Here is a 20,612-nt window from a genome sequence, read left to right as displayed (position 1 = left end):
CGCCTAGGTGTGTCTGACTAAACGGGCTTTATAGATAGGGCACGGAGCACCTGCATTAAAGCTTGCTTGCTAAACAGTATCATTTATAATATTTTCAGACAAAACACCTCACATGGTATGAAACGCAAATCACCTAGTTCCGAGCATGCTCCACATTAACAGCACCAGGCTTCTCATTTTCTTCTTGGTTCATCTGAGCCCCCTTGTGGTGTGCCAGCACCTCCTCTCCCTGGGCAACGTGGTTGGCACCACCAAACAGAATATCGATCTCCTCAAGGGGAACCTGCTTGGTTTCTGGAACGAGGAACCAAACAAAGACTGCGAGTAGGAAGTTGATACCGGCAAACATATAGAAAGCGTAAAAGCCCTCGTTAGCGAGGAAAAGGGAAAGAATTGCTGGACGATGGCATTGGCGATGTTCTGCGTCTGCGACGCCATGCCCACAGCCTGGGCACGGACATTCATTGAGAAAATCTCGGACGTCCAAATCCATACCGTTGCGCCCCAAGATGGTTTGTCTGGGAAATAATGTTAGTGGAGTTTCATTAACGGGGGAATAGTGAGTAGATGACTTACAGAAGAAGATGAACAAGAACATAAGGAACACAATCGATATACCGACAGGTTCTGACTTGGCTCCGTTGGGGAGCTGTGGTGTTTCTGTTTCGACGGCAGCGACGATAATCATGCAGAGACCCATACCGATACCACCGACAATCAAGAGGAACTTTCTTCCGAAACGATCAATAATCCAGACGGCGTTCAGGGTGAAGAGAATTCCAAAGGTGGCGTTCAGAGCGTTGATCAGGGCAATCTTGCTGTCGCTGGTAAACACCTTCTGGTAGATCTTGGTAGAGTATGAGTTGAGCGAGCCTTGTCCGGTGACCTGTTGACCGGCATTGAGAACCAGAGCCAGAGCCATACGCTTGCGGAGAGACTTGTCCTTCCAGAGAGCAGAGTAATTGCCAGAGATGGCTTCCTTCTCGTATTCGATGGCCTCGCGGATCTCCAGCAGCTCTTTCTCGACTTCCTCCTCGGTATCACGAACTCTTTGCAGGGCTTCACGAGCCCTCTCGATATTGTTGCCTCTCTGGATATACCTGGTGATAATCAGTATTTTCAGAACTAATAAGAGTCACCAAAAGGGACTTACCAACGAGGGCTGCCGGGGATGGTCGGCAGGAGGGCAAGGATCATTGTAGGGACCAAAAGCTGGAAAATGACAACCAACTTCCAATCCCACTCACCAAGCTTGGGAACATTCTTGGTGCAGGCAAAGTTGATCCAGAAACAGATGAACGATCCAACAGAGTAGAACATCTGCCAGAAAGTCATGATCTTACCACGGATCTCTGGCGGAGCCAGTTCACCAATGTAGATAGGGCCAGCAGCTGCAAAGTAGCTCCATCAGTTCATGTCACTGAAACCACGCGAACAACAAGACTTACTCAATGCAATACCCTGACCGATACCGATAATACATCTACCCGCAAGGAAGCAAGCAAGATTGTGTCGTGGAGTGAAGGTTTGCATGAAGGTAGCAACAATGACCAAAAGACAGCCAATGCCCATTCCAAGCTTGCGGCCTAGGAAATCTGCACAGGGTCCTCCCAGGAAGAAACCACCAAAGATCGCGCCGACCGTGTATGCAGTATTAATTGAGCCGATTGTGTTCGCGTTTGGGTTGTTCATCCAAGCCAGCCAGTTCTTGGAACCTTGGACGGAGTTGAAGACAGATGCATCGTAGCCGTAGAGCACCATGCATGATGCTGCAACACAAGAGATGTACCTAGAAAGTTGAGTCAGAGTATATTCAGTAGAGTAGATTGCTGCACCGACCAATTGTACGCTCTCTTGCGGCTCATTAAAAGACCCATTTTGATGGGAGGGGATTAAGGTAACAGTGAGGTCGAAGATCTTTCCCCAGATACTACCACACTCTAATGTATTTAAAGAATCGGGCTGTGACAGTAGCCCTCGAATAATGAAAGAACAGTTAAGATGAACTAGGGGGGCACCTGAGTGGGCGGAGACCGCCGGTATATAAAGTACAAGAGACAATTAGGGCACATTCCGGGGAAAACTGAAACCCCCATGTGAGCAAAGACAAGGTGGATCAGACCATCCCCAGAATCAACAAACCCCGGATGTGCTAAGAGTATTTTGACACTTTAGATAACGGGGAGTCCACTCAGGATCGCTGGGTGTTGGGGGGTCGGGAGTCAATGGCACATGGGGCAACGTGTATCTCATGGCTATTCCGTTTCTCATTGGCTTGAGACCTTATCACATGCGCGGGCCGGACCTGGGGTAATGGGGATCTCTGGGGTTCGAGGATATTTTTCAAGCTTTTTGTTCCAGCGAGATGAAGTGGGTGGAGTTTCCACGAATCGGTGGGCTGGAGGACAAATGGCTGGGGAGAAAGTCAAGTCCACCAATAGGGTAAATGGTGAAGGATCACATTAGACTTAAGACATTTGAGCTAAACTAAACAAGCAAAAGATAAGCGACTGGGCTTCCGTGATACTTTTAGGTGATACTCTTAGGGAGAGAGGGCTGGTTTCTTATGCCAAGAGATGTACGGAGTAGAGTAGGCAACCTTTATTGCTTCTTATATGCCTATTGATATTACGGCCTTTTGGTATCTCGTCTAGTTAGTAAGATGTACCTACCTGTTCTTGAAGAATATTATTGGTTAAATATTAAGTATTAAGTATTAAGTATTATACATTAGATCGTACGAGAGAATCATAAAAAAAAAACTATACCAGCCAACCGATAAACACGTCGACATTGACTCACCCCAAAACGTACGGTGGTCTGCGGCAATTTGCCAAAGCCGGTCTCTGTCCGGTGCACAGTAACGTTCACGACCCGCTAAAATCGACTGTATGTCTGTATTGAAGGTGTCGAGTAGAGGATTTCGATTGGTCAAAAAGGCGGGTAATTCGTTCTTCCTGGAAGAGATCGAATCGATCATCGCAAAAGCCGGATTCAGCCAGGCGCTAACAAAGTTACACTTAATATCTCCAGGGCTGGATTGAGAGAGGTACTGCATAGAACAGAACGCAAACCCCACGTATTAGAGCTTAACGTCATATACTTAGGAAGGAAGCAATTCGTCATACTCAATAAGAAGATCTGGAATGGAAACAGGCGAATCTTTAACACGCTGTGTCGGTTCCGGTCGAGAAGCTTGTCTTACAAGCGGGAGTGATGTTATTCTCCCCCTAAGGAATGGAATGTAGAGTACCCCAGTAGGAGCGACTAAGCACTGAGCGTAAAGCCGGTGGTGAACACAGAAACGAGAGAGGTAGTTGAGAGCGGCCCCTGACGATGGGGCCTCTGATTTGGCGCCCAAAAAGTTCTTGGTAGCTAAGGTAAATCCCTTCTTCTTTGCCGAGATCGACCATGGCGATAAATAAACATGGCCATTGTACTTAGCGGTCGCATCCCAGCCATCGTCAGAACACAAGATAGTGCGCCACCAGAGGACTTCCTCCTCAGAAGCATCATCACCGATGGCAATTTCAACCATAGATTGGTTGTCCCACTCCAGCAATAGGCCCTCCATGCTATCGCTATCCGCAGTGTAGCTCATATGACATTCGTGGTCAGCAGAGCGACTAAGCAGCTCAGCCCATCGAGTAGATATTATATAGGCCCATGCAAAGTAAAGGATTGATAAATAGTTTCCCTCGTCATAGCCCGAAAGTCCCTGAACTCCGGGCCAGTCTGAGAGAGGAGAATCTTCAGACAATTCCACATTTACTCGACTTCCAACTGCTAATAGAAGCTGGTTAGGCAGGACTTTTGGCTGTGGGTCACAGATTCCTTTAGAAGTCCTCCAAGTTGACTTGCCTTTGACGAAGAAATTGTCCTTCCCCTGTGCTGATTCCTTCTCCTCACAAGCGAACGAAATTGTCTCATTGAACGAAGCAAATCCATCACCGAGAAAAGGCGGGGTTTGGCTGACGAGAGGTCTCATGTTTATGGCTTGCCGGGGGAGTTGGTGTTCTTTTTTCTCGGTAGCTAAATACGAAGTCCATGTCCCGAGACTCTCGTGAATGACCTGGTTGAATCCATCATCACCTGGGCGCAAGGCATCGCCCATTGTCACAAAATGAGGCGGGCGGCCGTTTATAGTCGAAAACCCGGGGCGAGTGCAGAAGAATGAGTGGAAGTGAAGGAGTCAAGGTTGAATTAATCAGGCAGCAGCTTGTTTATTATCCAGGATGATGTTAGAGACATTATATACATTTTTCGATGTCTTTTCAGATGTATACAAAGGCGCAAGCCGGTAAAACGCGAACACCTTTCCGATATATATCGCCGGTACTTCTTAATCCAAGGTTACAGAAAATACCTCTAGCAACTACAGAGGTAAAAAGGGAGATACCCCTTCCAAGGTTGGCCTAGTCTCCCTAGGTAGCCTTCTCCGATAGTCTTTTTATATGCCTTTTTATATGTCTTTCTAGGGGCCTTTCTAGTGGTCCTTTTAATGGTCTCCAGATGTCCTTATCATAACAATCCAAATGTCCAATTGTCACTGCAGCATAGCATACATATCACGTGCTCTCGTGAATTTCCCAAACGCGATCCGCGACAGTGACGGTCCCGCTCTGATCTGACAGATTGAACTCTGATGTGACAGATTCAAGCTTCATTCAGACTTCTTTGAACATATTCCTTTGCTTTGAGTTTGCCATGACATACCTAGCTATATGAGCCCAACAATCTGCCATCTTATCCATCCTGATCTGCCATCTTGACCTCTCGCCATGCCACCCCGCAAATCCAAGAAAAAGCAGACGCGACTTGCCTTTGCCGCTACAACCGCTTCGCCTTCAGCGGATGTCAGCCCCGAACAAAGCAGCCGATATGCAACACTCACATACGACAACCCAAGTTTGGGCACATACCGTCCTCCAAAGTCTCTCAAAAGCAAGCCGGAAACTTCGCCCGAGAAGAAACGGCCAAAGCTCCCCGCCAAGAAGAGGTCCAATGATAAACCCGCCAGTACGCTGATGCTATCTATCCTCAACACAACCAGAAAGCTAAGATCCAAAAGACAAACTGTTTATAGAAGATCAATCGGGCGATGAATCCTTAGATGAACCTATCATGCCTGCCTCCCAGAAGAGAAAGCAAGCCGCGCAACCCGATAACCTCGACCTAGCAAAGCCCGATGAACCCCAAGATGCGAAGAAATCCCGTTCGCGCAAATCACAGAGGTCATTACAATTCTCAAAGGCACAGACTGAGAACAAAAACGATTCTGATTCGGAGGAGCTATCTCGGCCGCGGCGAACACTCAAGCGAAAGGCCGCAAGCTCACCAATTGATAGCGACTCGGACGAGCCTGTGGCCTCCTCGGTCGCCAAACGGCGCAGGTCTACCCGAGGTGGTAATGCTTCAAGCTCACCTGTGATACTCAGCGACGATGATTCAAACGAGTCAGTGGCCCCTTCGACCGCCAAGAGGCGCAGGGTAGCAAGGCCAGCCGCTATGTCCAAAAGTGACGATGATGACTCGGACGAACCATTGGCTTCTTCGCCAGTGAAGAGGCTCCGCCGTGGACAGGAGAAAGAAACTCCCAAGGCTCCCACCACCCCCGCCACATCTCGAAACAGGACCGACTTGATATCGCAGAGGATTTGGAGGATCTTCAGGATTCAGGTAGGAACCAGTTAGCGAACGAGGCTCGTTTATTTATGCTAATGCCTGTCATGTGCAGTTGTTAAGAAAAGCCGAACTCGCGGCCGGAATGTCGAATCTGCCCGAGACAAGAGAATGAAGCACCTTGAAGCCCTCCGTCGCAGACGGGCTGGAGTGAAAGATGAGGAGGACGACGAAGAAGAGGAAGACGATGATGAGGACAAATATAATTCCGATGTGCAAGAGATTAAACGACCTGGCAGCGATGGCAGTCCCTCTGGCCGTGGTCTCTGGCGTCATCACGACGATGACAGCGACATAGAATCAAACATCGACCCCAATGAGAATCTTGATCGGTACGAAGACGACTTCGTCCTGGAAGACGAGGTGAACGACCTCGGCGTGCCCACTGAGGAGATTCCCTTCGAGTTCACCCGACATGCATATAAGCAGCCGAAGGAATACTTCCGCGACGTGATCGGCTGGATGGTTCAAAATAAACTGAACCCGGCCTTCCCTCGCTCTGACGACATGTACAAGATGGCATTCATGAAGCTAGAAGATGAAGTCAAGGGTCGGGCTGGTTCACAGCTGATCTCCTCCGTTTGGAACCCCAGTTTCGTCTATGCCCTCCAGGCCCGGCCACACATAGACATCTCCGCCTTCCCAACAGAGGAGAACCATCCCTGCGATGCGTGCAGGCGCTCTGGACATCCCGCTTCTAGTGATATAAAGCTCTACGGGAAGGCGTATTCCTTGCAGACGCTGGAGCCGCTGGAAGACGACAATGATGATAGCGACGACAGTGATGAGGATTCCAAGCACAACGATGGGAAGGATCGCGACCGGGATGGCCATGTCATTCCTCCGGAAAATGTCCGGTATTACCTAGGAAAGTAAGTTCGGCTTGGACAGTCATTTCAATCGAGCTCACCCTCTAACCGTTTGCTTTTGTTTCGACAGACAATGCAAGGCGAGAGCCCAGCTCGCCCACACCCTCACCCATTGGCGTTACCATCTTAATGAATGGGTCATCGATTACCTTGAGCGTACGGGCCACATGGATGACGACGAGATCCTCAGACGAAATGATATGAGCGTCAAGCGGAAGACGCGAAATGCAAATGATGTCCTCGATAGCATGACTGGAACTGGTGAAGTCGATAAGCTTTGGCGTGACTTCCACATTAATCTCAAGTCTGCTCGCGAGAAAGAGGTATGTTCTTGTGTGTTTTGTTTAAGTCCTTCCACATGCTAATTGTCCTCCAGTCTATCTACGGATGATGAAATGATCATATCCAGAGCCAGTTCACCCGAGGGCCACTACATGTCCAGGGGTCCTCGAATGGCTTAATCATGAACTTCCATGAAGACTACGACCCTTGTAACTACCTAGTTTTGTCACTTCACTTTCCTTCTCCGGTGCTCGACCTTGCACAATGATACCCTTTTTCTTGTCTTTGTTTGCACATTCCCCAGTCATGTGCAGTCATGCTCGGCATAGCAGTAGGTAGCATGCTGGCTATTTCAAGGAACTATTTTCCAAGAGCATACTTAATATCTTATCCAATGCCTATAGGCCTCCTTTGACCAGCCCCTGTAAGAAATCTAGGACTACACAATGCAAAGATAACCAAAACCATCCGTTTTCATTACCTGGACATGCACATGGGAAGAGAAAAAAAAGGTGTATAGAGAAACAGGAAGAAAGATGATTGGGGTTGTACAAATACATGCATGCATAAGCTGCCGGAGCCAAAATGTCAGAAAGCATGAGAGATGCGAGGAGATGAAAAAAAGGAAGTAAAAAAAACAAGAAGTATAACAAAGATCCGAACAAGACAAGACAAGAAGAGAATCGGAAACCAACTCCTTCCGAGTGCTTTTAGTCCTGATTCTTGAGATCTGTCCAAGATAGGTTGGAAATCCCAGGACTTAATAGAATCACGCCGATATCCGCTTGGGTATGCTATTTGCAGCACACCCTCAACGTCGATAATCGCGTCGCTGGATCCTTAGTCAATCTCTCTGCTTTCCGAATTGGTATTAATTTACAGAGTGGGTTGAGCCACCTTCTCAGGTTCGGAGCCGGGGGTGAGCATCTGCGAGTAGGAATCATAATCAGTATAATATTTCAAAGACTGGGAAGCCGGTGAAAAGCACGAGAATGACATGGGATGATGGTGTTAAGGGAAAAAAAGAATTTTGAAGATTGCCGAGATGCGAATACCCGAGGCAATGTACACGGTGTCAAAAGTGCCAATGACAGCAAGAACCGGGATTCAAAATAGATGTTGCAATTCCGATAAAACCAAGAAAACGAAACCAGAAGAAAACACAAGACACATACCTCGTTAGCTCCCTTGATCATTCCCTGCTCGCGCTCCATCTGGATGTACTGCTCCTCCTCGGCGTAGGCCAAGGCGAATGGCACACCGAGCAGGAAAGCACTGGTGCTGATAACCCAGAGGGCCTTTCCACTGAATGAAAAGGTGGCCTTGGTGAGGTCTGTGATGGAAGAGACGGTGCTGCAGACGGTGCGGCGGGCGGAGGGGGGAACCATGTCTTTCAGAGCGGCGACACGCTCGTAGAGCGACTCGGCCTCGAGCTCGACATCCTCGTCGTCGGAGATTTCGGAGTCTGTTGTTCATTGATTTCCATGTCAGATAATGTTCTTGATGGTTATTCGCGATTGATGTGTTTATTCTGGGGTTTCGAGGTCGCGTGGTTGAGGGATTGGGATTGGGGACTGAGACGACAGGAGGAAATCCAGGGAGTAGTATATCCTCCCATCAGAGCAATCCCCCCTGCAAATGACAATGGCGCGATGCGAGTTCCGTCTGGGTACGGGTGTTCGAGCGGTACTAACCAGTGTCTGAGTAGTCCTCATCATCAGAGACCAGGAGAGCGTCGTGCTTGGGGGCAGCGGGCTTATCGGTGAAGTGCTCATCTTCGACTTCAGTAAGCTTGACCATTTTGGGCGATTTGGATGAGAATAACGAAAGGGATCTAGTTAAAGGTGATGGTTGAATGATGGAAGGACGCTCTGGTTTCGCTCCGACTTTTTTGCCGAAAAGCGGCGAGGAGCTTGGACCCACCGACAACGATGTCATTTGCTTTTGATATGAACTGGAGTTGGTGGAAATATGAAATGGAGAATACATAGAAAAGGTGAAAGAATAGAAATGAGAAATGCGAATTTAGAAATGCTAGGTTGTTCATATAAAGTCTGTTTAAAAGAGAGGTGTATTCTACAGAGGCGAAATGCTGGCCATAGTCTATAATTACAGATTATCCTTTAGATGCGACCACTTCACCACATGACCTTTATGTTCGACACATTCACGCAAGTCCAGAGGCATAGAATCATCTATTTACCATCGGCCAAGCTTCCACCGGGAAATCCGTTCTTGAATCTCCTCCCAGGGGAATTTCCGGAGCTTGTAGCCTTCCAACTCGCCCTCCTGCAGCACAACAGTAGGCTTACCAGTGCCCTTGCCCTCATTGTGGACCTGGCCACCAAAGACTTGGCGAGCCACACGGCGGAGGTCCTCGACAGTGAGGGCCTCAATTTGCTCACACATCTCCCGAACACTGACCTTGCGGCCGTGGACCTGCACCTGGCGCCCGAGATCCTCAAGCTCGACCATGCGAGACTCTAGGTTCATGAGCAGCGAGGAACGGAGCTGGTTCTTCGCACGGTTGACTTCCTGTGCTTGCAGCGAGCTGTAGCCAGTGTCCAAAGTCAGGGACTGCAACTCACGGCACATGACCTCGACCATCTCCGTGATCCGGGTCGGGCTGCAGGATGCGGAGATTCCGAAAATTCCACTATCCGTGTAGCTGTGATTGAAAGCAATGCAGCTCTCGACCCAGCCGTGCTGGTTTAGCACATTAGTGTAGAGTCGCGAGTACATACCCTTTCCAGGGCCACCGGCCGAGAATGAGCCACCACCACCAAGGAGGGTCTGGAGAGTAGCGAGAGCATAGATATCAGGCGAGGAGATGGGGAGAGCCTCAAATGCAAGGTGGATGTGACTCAGGCGAGGAAGCATGGGGCTCGCTGGCGGAGGAATCGAGGGGAGGGCAATGAAGCCACCCGTATAATGAGCAGGTTGGCGGAGGTTTAGCGCAGATGGCTCAACCAGGGATGAGTGAAGAGGCTCTACTGTAGAGTCCTTGGAAGAGAGGTTCTTGAGGAATGGAAGCTTCGACAAGAGCGAAGTGTGTGTTTTTTGGGAAGCAGCCGGGCTGCTGATTGTCGATGAGGGTGTGAAGGAAGGAACGGTCGGCACCTGGCCCTCGCGGGCGGCCGCTTGAGAATCAGACAGTGTGGTTTCGATTCCACTGCCTGACAGTACAGGACCCTTGGCTTTGTTGATGTCCCTCGACTTCATGTCGCCAAAGTACTGCTCCGTGAGCTTAACAGCCTCCCCGTGTGGCACTCCGGCAAACGCAACCACCATGCGATCCGGGTTGAAGAAGAGCTCCCTATACCGCTCCACAACTGCCTTGTTGATTTCGCCTAACCGTTCTTCCGGACACAATAGCGGGTTTCCAAGAGTGTTGTTGGCATAGGCAGTCATGTGAACCAATTCCGGAAGGATGAGTTCCGGTTTCGCCCAAATCTCGCCGATTTCGTACTCCGCTGTTGCGAGCTGCTGGATAACTTCCTCTTCGGTGATGAGGGGATCGCGGATGGTCTCCGCAAGTAAACCGAGCGTGGTAGGGACTGCGGAGTTGAAACTGGCAGACTGGTACATCAACGATTCCCGAGATGAGGCACACTGGATGTTCCCGCCTAGGGACTCAAGAATCTCGAGCATTTCATCTCCGGTGCGCGCCTTGGTTGACTTGAACGCTAAACGGTCCATAATGTGGCTGACTCCGCGTAGGCTCTCGTCTTCGTAACGAGATCCGGCATCGACGTAGACTCCGACACCAGCGAAGGGACCCGGTAATGATTCCGTGGCGACGCGAACTCCATTTGGAAGTGTGGTGATTTGTTCTAGCTCGGCGGGATCCTGTGGATAAACGAACAATTTGTCAGTTAACAATAATGCTATTTTGCAGTAGCTAACAAGCCTTTCTTACCTTGGCCGAGTCATTGATGGTAGAGAGGCTTCTTGACACGGCGCGAGGAGCTCGTGTCAATGGCTTCGCGGCCTCAATGGCCCGCAATGCTGTGCGGCGCATGATGGTTATTTCTGTACAAATCCGACAGCCTGGTCAATTCGGGATTTCTTGGTGCACCGAATATATCCGGAAGAGGTGATGTAGCTCGGACGGATTGTCGGCGAAGAATCGTAATGGAGCCTCGATCCGAAATGCTTAGCTAATCCGTCGAATGATGGCCAGATGTTCTTCTTTGACATATCAGTTTGAAGTGGATAAACCTTTTACGATCAAATTATAAATGTTTCTAAGAAGAGGCCGTGTTTCATTTATTTTTGTCATCATTCGTGTCTAGACGCAGCAGGGCTGCCCAGGTGTCTCAGGTAGTCCGCTTACCCCAGGCCCAAGACCCTGCAGGGCTCGAATACATCCATGCTCATTCATGGACATGTGGATATAGAATCTTACAGGACTTCGGAGTTGCAGACCCGACCTTATCCCACTCCAAGTTAATCCAACTCCAGATCATGGAACAAACAAACGGCGAAGAGTCTCGCAGTCTTAAAGGGATGAATGAATCCGCGCCCAAAACTAATTGAACACTATTCTGGGATACCAACAGTTTGAATGAGGATTTCAGATTCCAGAAAGGGAGTTTCCTCGGTGCCCGCGTTACCGCCGCAAACTGAATATTTCTCTGTCCATATATTTAATGATGCTGCGAGATGGGTCCATAGAAGCGACCAAAATGGCTCCTGTGCGCATCTACCGCGCCAGGCGAGCTTTGCGTCGGCCTCTCGCTGTCGATATTTGGTCCCAATCCCGTCCCAAAGGCAGCACTTTCTACTCTTTGTTTCGGTCTTGTTGAGTAGCTTGATGCCGCAGTCTCATCGCTCACAGTCCCCATGACAATGTAATCTACCAGCCGAACTCGACCAGCGTGTTCTCGTCGTCCACAAGCTTTCCAAATAGTTCTTTTGGCGAACCCTCTGTAGCAGCCCGCACAATAGGTCGAGCCCCCTCCTCTGCCGATTTGACGCCCTGACCACCTCCAAAGTTGGTGCGACAGAAGCCTGGGGCAGCTAGAACAGCGAGAATGTTCTCCTTCTCGAGACTGACAGCATCAACAGCACTAATCATATTGATCGCAGACTTGCTACTGCGGTAGATGGGCAGCTCCCACATCTTAGCACTGTACTCTGAAGTTGGCGAGTACGCGATGCCAATTTGACCAAGGCCGCTCGTCACGTTGACAATACGTCGGTCATGGTACTTCGATGCGCGCAGGAGTGGTAGGAAAGCTGCTGTCATCACTGCCACGCCGAAAACATTTGTTTCAAACACAGCTCGGTAGCTCTCGCGTAGAGTAGCATTTGGGTCAGACGATCTGTTGATGCCAGCGTTGTTGATGAGGATATCCAGCGATCCGAATCGCTCTTCAACGAACTTCGCTGCGGCAGTGATGGATTCGTCTTGGTCAAGATCGATAACAATAGGCGTCAAAGACCCAGTGCCAGACCCTCGTAGTTGCTTGACTGCACCTTCGGCTTTTTCCTGAGAGCGGGCGGCAACAAGAAGATTATATTGGCCAGTGCTGGCAAGCTGTTGTGCTGTCGCCAATCCCAGGCCCTGGTTTGCACCGGTGATCAGAACCAAGGGCTTAGTGACGGCGGCCATTGTGGGAATGTTTGTATTTGAAGGGATGAAAAATGTTGTAATGTATTTGTCGATGTTGATGGGAAGGCAATGGGTGGTCAACTGATACCTGATATCAAATATCACAAACAAAGAATAGGTCTTAAGGTCTTAACGGAGTTATAGGATGCATCCCACTTCGGACTTAATCGGTTTTAGAACTTCCAAGTCACGATCCCTGCAAGTTAGTACCCGAAGTCGTCCACGGGCTACGGGTAGCAACCCCGATTATATATACCCGAGTTGAGGGCTAGATTCCCGATTTCCCGAAAAGGAAAACTGGAATCGAATTGGCTGACTGCACGCAATAACCACACATACGAAAATTTGGGGACTACACTGCTTTTGTTGGAGACATGACACCCTTGCAAGAGCTCTGCCACTTGCCGCTATTATGACTTCAAGGCCGAATTCCCCTTTCCAGACGACGAAAACGCTACCACAGCACACGCGATGATCAGCACAACCTGGCATCATCTTCTAGACGGCAGAACCTTTATTGCCCCCCCTAGACCCGGTCAAGAAAAACCATAAGTTCCTCGAGTTCGCTACCCGTAGCGGCTCCTGGACGATCATGGCGCTAGACCGGCATCATACTGCCCCGCGCTTAACGGGCGTGGACCCGACTGATATGTCTCCAGATCTCCCGTATTTCGAACACCACGAGCTTGAGGGCGATTGGCCGTTTACTACAAAACAGGCATTTCATTTGATCCATGCGCAGTCGCTAGGCGGGGTTATTACCGACTATAATAGGTTCTACGCTAACGCGTTCCGGCATCTTCTCCCCGGGGGGTGGTTAGAGGTGTGGGAGAATGGCCTGCGCTTCTTTACTGATAACGCTCAGGATGAAGCCCGGCTAGTGGCACTAAGGGAGTGGGAGGCGCTGATACACGAGGCAGCGGCTAAGTTTGACAAGCAAATCAACGTGGCAGCCGAGCAGAAGGAGCTGATGCACTCAGCTGGCTTTGTGCAAGTCGACGAACAGGTACTCAGAGTAGGTGAGCCTAAAATGGAACAACAATTCAAAGATAATCCGTGTGTATTGTAGCCTAAGCAGCTGACTTTTGAGTGCCTGCCACTAGGTTCCCTTTGGCAAGTGGAGTGACGACCCAAATCTGAAAAGCATTGGGAGTTTCTATGTGTACCAGATGCAGTGCGCGCTGGAGGGATACACGCTACGTCTATTCACCAAGACATTGGGCTGGTCAAAGGAAGACACTGATGCCCTGATTAATCGGGTGCAGGAGGAATTACAGCAAAAGGATCGGCGGCTTTATTCATATTTCCATCTTGTCATAGGGCAGAAGCCAGCAATGGCCGCTCGAAAGCAATAGGGGGAGGGTGGAAGTCGGAAAAGGAGGAAGAAAAGAAAGAACAATGTTATGAGGCAAGATTAGGAAATAACCTGCCCCTGTGTGTATGTAGAATGCTGTCCCAGTTATAATCAGTAGTGGAATTAGAGGCACATTAGCCGGGCAGTGCAGAGTGAAAGAAACAACATACATCCTGACAGCGAGCGAAGGAGACAAAGCATGGGGAAGTTCGAAGTTCAGAGATCATTTTAGCACTTAATAATATCAAGATTGCTGTAAGTGATATTCTGATGCGCTCTATAAGTGTTCATTTTAGTTAGAGAATTTACACATTGTGATTGGTACAGTACGCTCACTTTACACCTGATTTCTGTCAGTTAGCTCAACTGCCGTCACGGCCAAGACCTTATAGGGCTCGAATACATACTCATGGACATGTGGATGTGGAATTTTGATGACATTAATATGTAGCAAATAACAATGAATCATCAATTTTTCTATGTAATAAAGAATTCAATAACTAGGGGTTTTCCGAAGCCCAGTTTCTATACCAATCAAGACATGAAGCATTCGCAACACTCGCACCAATCTTGATGTTAAGCCCGCACAAAATCTGCTTCACAGCATTTTCGACCTTCTTGCCATTTGAAGTCACCGGAATCTCGGGACATGCATCGATAATTCCAGGCACATGGCGGGGGCTAAGCTCCTTCCGAATAGTGGACTGAATGCGTGCCGCGAGATCCGCCGGCATACCGGACTCGTTGCCAGAAGCAAGTCGGACAAACAGAACGACCGTCTCATCGGTGTCAACGCCATCTCGCCTCCGACCAATGCAAAGGGAGTCTTCCACATCTTCGGCGAAATGCTTAAGTAGAATATTGTATATCTCGGCACTTCCAAATCGCACTCCGGATGGCTTCAGGACGCCGTCGCTGCGGCCTAGCATGACCACACCTCCGGTTTGTGGGTTCAAGCGCACGTAGTCTCCATGGTGCCAGACTGAGGACCCAAACACATCGAAGTAACTTTTCCGATACTTCTCCAAGCCTGTTGGTCCCGGGGGCCAGAACATGACTGGTTGGGCGGGGAAGGGTGTGACGCAGACAAGATCACCGGGTTCACCTGTTGCACTAATGTCCTTGCCAGAATAGTCAAACACTGAGATGTCCATCCCCAACGAGCGACATTGGATTTCTCCTTTGTAAACTGGGAGAATGGGGCAGCCGGAAGCGAACAGAGAGAGGATATCTGTGCCACCGGTGATGGAACCAAGCATGATGTCGTGGTGGAAAGAGGAATAAACGTATTCGAATGTTGATGGTGCCAACGGGGATCCAGTACTGAAGATGGCCCTTAGGGTCTTCAACGACACTGGTCTATGGGCATGCTTGCGCGGGTTCAAAGCGGCTTGTTCGAGGAGAGAGAGATATTTGGCTGATGTACCGAAATGGGTAATTTGAAGCTCTTCGATCAGCCGCGGCATGGCCATTTCTCCCTTCCCGCCTTCAGCATCAAAGGGTCGGAAGGGTGAGCCATCGTACAGGACGATTGTTGCTCCGCTGGCCAAGCCCGACACCAGCCAGTGCCACATCATCCAGGTTGTCGTTGTGAAGTAGAACAAGCGATCACCTGGTCGAATGTCGCAGTGAAGAAGATGTTCTTTCTTGTGTTGCAACAATGTGCCCAGAGACCCATGGACGATAGGTTTGGGAGCCCCTGTTGTACCGGACGAGTACAGGATATAGACGGGATGATCTGGTCTCAAGCTTGCAAACTCTAATGGCGCCTGAGAGTTCTTGACCTCGGACACGAAATCACCATAAACTTTTGCTTTTCCATTTGCAGGTCGAAGGTCATCTAGGTTAAGTTCAAGTTCCGGGGTAGTAATAAGAAGCACCAAAAGCTCAAGGTCCGGCAATTCAGAGACAATCTCCCGTACTTTGGCATGTGAGCTATGCACCTTGCCATTGTAGAAGGATCCATTGTCCGCAAAGAGGATCTTAGGTTGGATCTGCTTCAAGCGCTCCAAAACGGCATGCACACCAGTGTCAGGTGACACGCCAGTCCAAAAGGCCCCGATTGAAGCAGCGGCCAACATTGCCACGACGGTATTAGCATGATTGCCCACGAAGCCAGCGACCCGATCGCCGGTCTTCAGACCTGCTTCTTTCAGAGCATTTGCGCACAGTCGAACTCGCTCCCGTAGCTCCTTCCACGAGACGAATTCGCGGGCTGCTTCAGTGGCGCCAATCACTGCTACGGAATCTTCATCCGGCGAGGTGGCGGGATACAACAGATTCTCGGCGAAGTTCAAAGTGCTCCCTTGGAAGAATGAAGGTCTAGGAAATAGTACATCCTTTGAATCAAGGACCTATGTAGATCGGATTAGGATCGGATATCTCATGTCCAGGATGGTGGATCCAGGCTCGAAATGGAAATTACTCACGTGTTGGTATGGATTGTGGGCGTTGATCTTTGTATAGTGCCAGATTTCCTCCCAGAACTGGGCTGGTTCAGAGACACTCCATTTCCAGAGTGTGTCGTAGTCATTCAGTGACAAGCCGTACTTCTTGTTCACTTTAATCATGAAATCATAGATCTGGGTTGTCTCAGGAGAAGAGGGCCGCCAGAGCTTCTTGGCCTCTGGCACGACGTTTACGTCGATATGAGGCATACCTAATGGTGTTTGTAGAAACAGTCACAGAGTAAGGCAGGGGAAATTGAGGGAGTGGTGGAGTATGTATGTAGCCTGTAGACTGTTGTTAGGTTGAGATTGAAAGATTCAATATAATTGTCACACTTGGTAGAACCCCAATAATGTGGCAATAGACTTCAATATTCCCAACAGATTTGAAGAATCTGATAGGGCTTCAGATGTTCACAGGGGTCAAAGCTTGAACAAGGCAAGAATCTTGGAAGTCATTGGAAGTTCAGTGCAAATACCCCAGGCGGGAGCGGGAATGATCGGGTATTAAGTTGCCGATCTCCGCGGCTACAGGAATTTCTCATATAAAAAGTCCTGGACGTGAATGTGAATTTTAACGAATTGAAAGCTCCTCTGGTATGCGTATATTGTATATTCCAATTACTCCAGATGTCACATTAGAAAGTGACATTTGCTGCCTCAGGCATCTTGCCGTTTTCATAAAGCCTTCCTAGGCTACTCCGTAGATACTTCAACGTCACATCTCGTGATGTAGGTGTCACAGACCTTGAAGAAGTCGACATGATGTGACTACAATATGTCTATTTGGTCCAAACGGTTTTGAGTCGGATATACCGGAGGATGAAATGCCCCTTTTTTCTCATCTTTTGTTCCCCAGTATGTTGTACGGAGTATACCTAGGTATACATCATGATGCATCAGATTATACAATTCATAAATCCGATGTGCATTGGAATACATACGAATACGACTTCTCCTCTTATCTTCTGGCCTTTGGGCCTTTTCGGGCCCGAAATTTTAGTGCGGGAAAAAAAAAACCTTTAGTATTGATGTGGTAATATTACCTCCTTTCCAGGAAAGATAAACCAATCATACCTATTTATCACTGTATTATCACCGTACTGCATCTGTTTTTAATTAATACCAGGAGGTCGCATGGGTCGATGGGCTTAGGGAAACACACGCTCTCTTATTTATCTTCTCAGACTCTCCTTCTTGTTTCTTCCATATACTCGTTTTGGTGCTTCATCATCTTTGTAGGGCAACATTGGTCACTTCGTCATCTGAACGTAGGGCTCTTTGCCCCTTCGTGTCTCTTGCCTTCCACGTGCCCGCAATTTTTAAGCCCTTTCGGAGTATTCGGCTTCTACCTACCTTGAATCAACCTTGTGGTACGTCTCGATCCTGTGGAACTTATGACCTGGAAAGTTCCTGGGTATGGTTTATTTGGGAACGGAGCGTGGCTCAGGGGTGTCGCGTGGATGCCTGGTCTAGAACCATCAACTAATTGGCTGCGGTTTCCAGATTGAACACATTGAGGTTATCGACCAAGACCGAAGTCCCCCAAGAAGCACAGCCTACTCGAACACGTCAATTATCTACCCTTCCGGTAGCCCCTGCCTTAAATTCGTCAATCCGGACGCCAACCCAAAGCGCCCCTCGATCTTGACGTGCACAAAAATAAGACCCGTGCCGGAAACTTTACGCTGTTTCCTCCTGCGATGCCTCGTCGATTTAGCAGTAACTCTTCCAACGACACCTCTACCAACCCGCCGTCCTTTTCACCTTCTTCGGGAAAGGGCGGTATCTCCATCAAGGCCCCCACGGTCAAGTCCAATCGCCTTTCTCAGTTATTCTCGGCCTCGCCAAAGTCAAAGACGGAAACTGTACAGAGTGGGCATCCGCAACCTAGCAATTCTTCTCCGCCGATAAGCCTGGCCTCACTGTCCCTACCGACAATCTCTCTTTCAACAGCCACTGCGGATAATCCCAATATGGACGAGCTGCCTACCACACTCTTCCAGCCTCCGTCCCCTGAGGAGGCTCGTCGGCTGGCCAAGCAACATGCCCAGTTTGGTCCGATCGGTCATCCCAGCCACCGATACTCCAGTCGACACCCTGGTGGTGTCTTCCCCGAGCCGGTGATGGACGAGCCGCCGTATTATTACCTGCTCACCACCTATATCAGTTACTTAATCCTAATCGCTTTCGGACATGTCCGTGATTTCTTTGGCAAGCGATTCCGCGAGGAACACTACCGCCATCTCAAGCCTCGCAATGGCTATGGTGCTCTCAACAGCGATTTCGACAACTTCTATGTGCGTCGTTTGAAATTGCGCATCAACGACTGCTTCGAGCGCCCCGTGACTGGCGTTCCCGGCCGCACCATTACTCTTATCGATCGGGCCACGGATGACCACAACCAGCACTTCTACCTGACAGGTACCACTACCGACACCCTCAATCTGAGCTCGTACAACTACCTGGGTTTCGCTCAGTCGGATGGCCCTTGTGCGGATATTGCGGAAGACTCCATCAAGAAGTATGGCATTGCAGCACCCAGCACGCGCGCAGAGTCCGGCACACAGGATTTGCACGTGGAAGTAGAGGATCTGGTTGCCAGGTTTGTGGGCAAAGAATCGTCGATGATTTTCTCCATGGGCTTCGGCACCAACGCAACCATCTTCCCCGCCTTGGTCTCGAAGGGATGTCTTCTCATCTCCGACGAACTGAACCACGCGTCGATCCGTTTCGGTGCGCGTCTCTCCGGGGCCTCCATTGCTATGTTCAAGCACAATGACATGAAGGACCTGGAATTGAAACTTCGAGAGGCTATCTCCCAGGGACAACCCCGTACTCACCGTCCCTGGAAGAAGATTCTAGTCGTGGTCGAGGGACTCTACTCCATGGAAGGTTCCATGTGTAACCTTCCTGGCCTTGTGCAATTGAAGCGCCGGTACAAGTTCAACCTGTTCGTTGATGAGGCCCACTCCATCGGAGCCATTGGTCCCAAGGGACGTGGTGTTTGTGACTACTTCAGTATCGATACTTCCGAGGTGGATATCCTGATGGGCACACTGACCAAGTCATTCGGTGCCAACGGTGGCTACATTGCGGCAGACAAGGTGATGATCGACGCACTTCGTGCCACCAACCCCGGTGTCTACTACGGAGAGTCTCCTGCGCCTGCAGTTCTTGCCCAGATCTCTTCTGCTCTGCGGATCATCAACGGTGAGCTCGTTCCCGGTCAGGGCGAGGAGCGATTGCAGCGATTGGCTTTTAACTCGCGGTATCTCCGTCTCGGATTGAAGCGTCTTGGCTTTATAGTGTATGGCCACGACGATTCACCAATCGTTCCAGTCCTTCTCTTTAACCCTGCTAAGATGCCTGCATTCTCTCACGAGATGCTCCGGCGAAAGATCTCCGTCGTTGTTGTTGGTTACCCGGCCACTCCGCTGGTCTCGTCCCGTGCTCGTTTCTGTGTCTCTGCTGCCCACACCAAGGAGGATCTTGACCGTGTGCTGACCGCTTGCGATGAAATTGGCAATGTCCTCCAGTTGAAATTCTCTACTGGTATCGCGGGTGGTGCACTGCCTGCTGCCGAACAGCCGGCTCCTCCACCAGAGCTGGAAAAGGAATGGCACCGCAGGCGCTCGGACAATATTTCTCCTCCCCGTTGGCGCGTCGAGGATGTCATCCGACGCGGAGTCCAGGATGTCAAGAATCCCTTGTACTAGTACTAGATTGGCTTCTTTCTTCTGCCGGTTGACATGACGTTGTCTTGAGTTCGCTAGGCTTCAAGATGTGTCTTCCGTCGGGATCGTTTTTTTCCACAAGCACGGTTGTTGCTGGTCACACTGTGCCGGGGTCTTAATTGCACATGTCCCCTCGATCTTCGCTCTGAGTTGCTACGATTGTGACTTTCGCTGGACTTTGCTCCTAAGGCACATAAAAGTGAGTGAACTCGCTCAGACTAGAAAGAAAAGGGGAACTCGGAGAAAACAAAAAGAACCAAAACGGTCATGAGTTATTCGAACGAATGAATATGCCCCGTTTCCTATGATCCTATTGCTTCCTGTTTGCATACAATATTTCATGTTACTTTCTTACTTCACTGTTCTTATTCTTAAGATATTGCCTAATATTGTTCCCCCTATTGGCTTTTTAATGTATTTTACTATACCTAGGTAGTATTTCGGATCAATTGTTAGGACCTAAGGCTGGATATAGGGAGGTACTCACCTGCCAGATCACTTATGTTTACGGTCACACATTCCTCATCCCTGCCTGCTTCCATACAAAATGAAGTCCATATCCCTACGAGTTCAAGTGCGAGATTGAAACCACAAATGAAATTCACCCCGTCCAAGAGAATAACT

The 20,612-nt window shown here is 49.5% G+C and overlaps 9 protein-coding genes across 9 annotated transcripts; 3 read left to right on the top strand and 6 right to left on the bottom strand.

The window, feature by feature from the left end:
• Positions 1-133: 133 nt before the first annotated feature.
• N7519_011307 (putative MFS sugar transporter) lies at positions 134-1,877 on the bottom strand (the record flags this gene model as incomplete). The annotated part of the gene is made up of 4 exons (XM_057298080.1): positions 134-1,100; positions 1,154-1,391; positions 1,449-1,789; positions 1,840-1,877. 4 exons carry the CDS (start codon positions 1,875-1,877, stop codon positions 134-136), a joined length of 1,584 nt encoding a protein of 527 aa, XP_057145962.1.
• Positions 1,878-3,103: 1,226 nt separating this feature from the next.
• N7519_011306 (uncharacterized protein) lies at positions 3,104-4,114 on the bottom strand (the record flags this gene model as incomplete). Its single annotated transcript, XM_057298079.1, has 1 exon — positions 3,104-4,114. One exon carries the CDS (start codon positions 4,112-4,114, stop codon positions 3,104-3,106), a length of 1,011 nt encoding a protein of 336 aa, XP_057145961.1.
• Positions 4,115-4,781: 667 nt separating this feature from the next.
• Positions 4,782-6,942, top strand: N7519_011305 (uncharacterized protein; the record flags this gene model as incomplete). Its single annotated transcript, XM_057298078.1, has 5 exons — positions 4,782-5,019; positions 5,072-5,689; positions 5,738-6,554; positions 6,622-6,874; positions 6,928-6,942. The coding sequence occupies 5 exons, from the start codon at positions 4,782-4,784 to the stop codon at positions 6,940-6,942; spliced, it is 1,941 nt and encodes a 646-aa protein (XP_057145960.1).
• Positions 6,943-7,667: 725 nt separating this feature from the next.
• Positions 7,668-8,771, bottom strand: N7519_011304 (mitochondrial import receptor subunit TOM22; the record flags this gene model as incomplete). The annotated part of the gene is made up of 3 exons (XM_057298077.1): positions 7,668-7,760; positions 8,009-8,298; positions 8,528-8,771. The coding sequence occupies 3 exons, from the start codon at positions 8,769-8,771 to the stop codon at positions 7,710-7,712; spliced, it is 585 nt and encodes a 194-aa protein (XP_057145959.1). The 3' UTR covers positions 7,668-7,709.
• A 261-nt stretch (positions 8,772-9,032) lies between these two features.
• N7519_011303 (mitochondrial-processing protease subunit alpha) lies at positions 9,033-10,854 on the bottom strand (the record flags this gene model as incomplete). The annotated part of the gene is made up of 2 exons (XM_057298076.1): positions 9,033-10,682; positions 10,753-10,854. The coding sequence occupies 2 exons, from the start codon at positions 10,852-10,854 to the stop codon at positions 9,033-9,035; spliced, it is 1,752 nt and encodes a 583-aa protein (XP_057145958.1).
• An 837-nt stretch (positions 10,855-11,691) lies between these two features.
• Positions 11,692-12,450, bottom strand: N7519_011302 (uncharacterized protein; the record flags this gene model as incomplete). Its single annotated transcript, XM_057298075.1, has 1 exon — positions 11,692-12,450. The coding sequence occupies one exon, from the start codon at positions 12,448-12,450 to the stop codon at positions 11,692-11,694; it is 759 nt and encodes a 252-aa protein (XP_057145957.1).
• A 592-nt stretch (positions 12,451-13,042) lies between these two features.
• On the top strand, positions 13,043-13,805 carry N7519_011301 (uncharacterized protein; the record flags this gene model as incomplete). The annotated part of the gene is made up of 2 exons (XM_057298074.1): positions 13,043-13,465; positions 13,554-13,805. The coding sequence occupies 2 exons, from the start codon at positions 13,043-13,045 to the stop codon at positions 13,803-13,805; spliced, it is 675 nt and encodes a 224-aa protein (XP_057145956.1).
• Positions 13,806-14,304: 499 nt separating this feature from the next.
• On the bottom strand, positions 14,305-16,461 carry N7519_011300 (acetoacetate--CoA ligase family protein; the record flags this gene model as incomplete). The annotated part of the gene is made up of 2 exons (XM_057298073.1): positions 14,305-16,158; positions 16,234-16,461. 2 exons carry the CDS (start codon positions 16,459-16,461, stop codon positions 14,305-14,307), a joined length of 2,082 nt encoding a protein of 693 aa, XP_057145955.1.
• Positions 16,462-17,954: 1,493 nt separating this feature from the next.
• Positions 17,955-19,970, top strand: lcb2 (putative serine palmitoyltransferase 2; the record flags this gene model as incomplete). Its single annotated transcript, XM_057298072.1, has 1 exon — positions 17,955-19,970. The coding sequence occupies one exon, from the start codon at positions 17,955-17,957 to the stop codon at positions 19,968-19,970; it is 2,016 nt and encodes a 671-aa protein (XP_057145954.1).
• Positions 19,971-20,612: the final 642 nt, after the last annotated feature.

This window comes from Penicillium mononematosum (genome assembly GCF_028829835.1).
Source record: "Penicillium mononematosum strain IBT 11891 chromosome Unknown utg000005l:1.0-9366267.0:1.0-9372171.0, whole genome shotgun sequence".
NCBI lineage: Eukaryota > Fungi > Ascomycota > Eurotiomycetes > Eurotiales > Aspergillaceae > Penicillium > Penicillium mononematosum.
The sequence above is the reverse complement of the archived record's forward strand: the minus strand, read 5'-3'. Positions and strand labels throughout refer to the sequence as shown.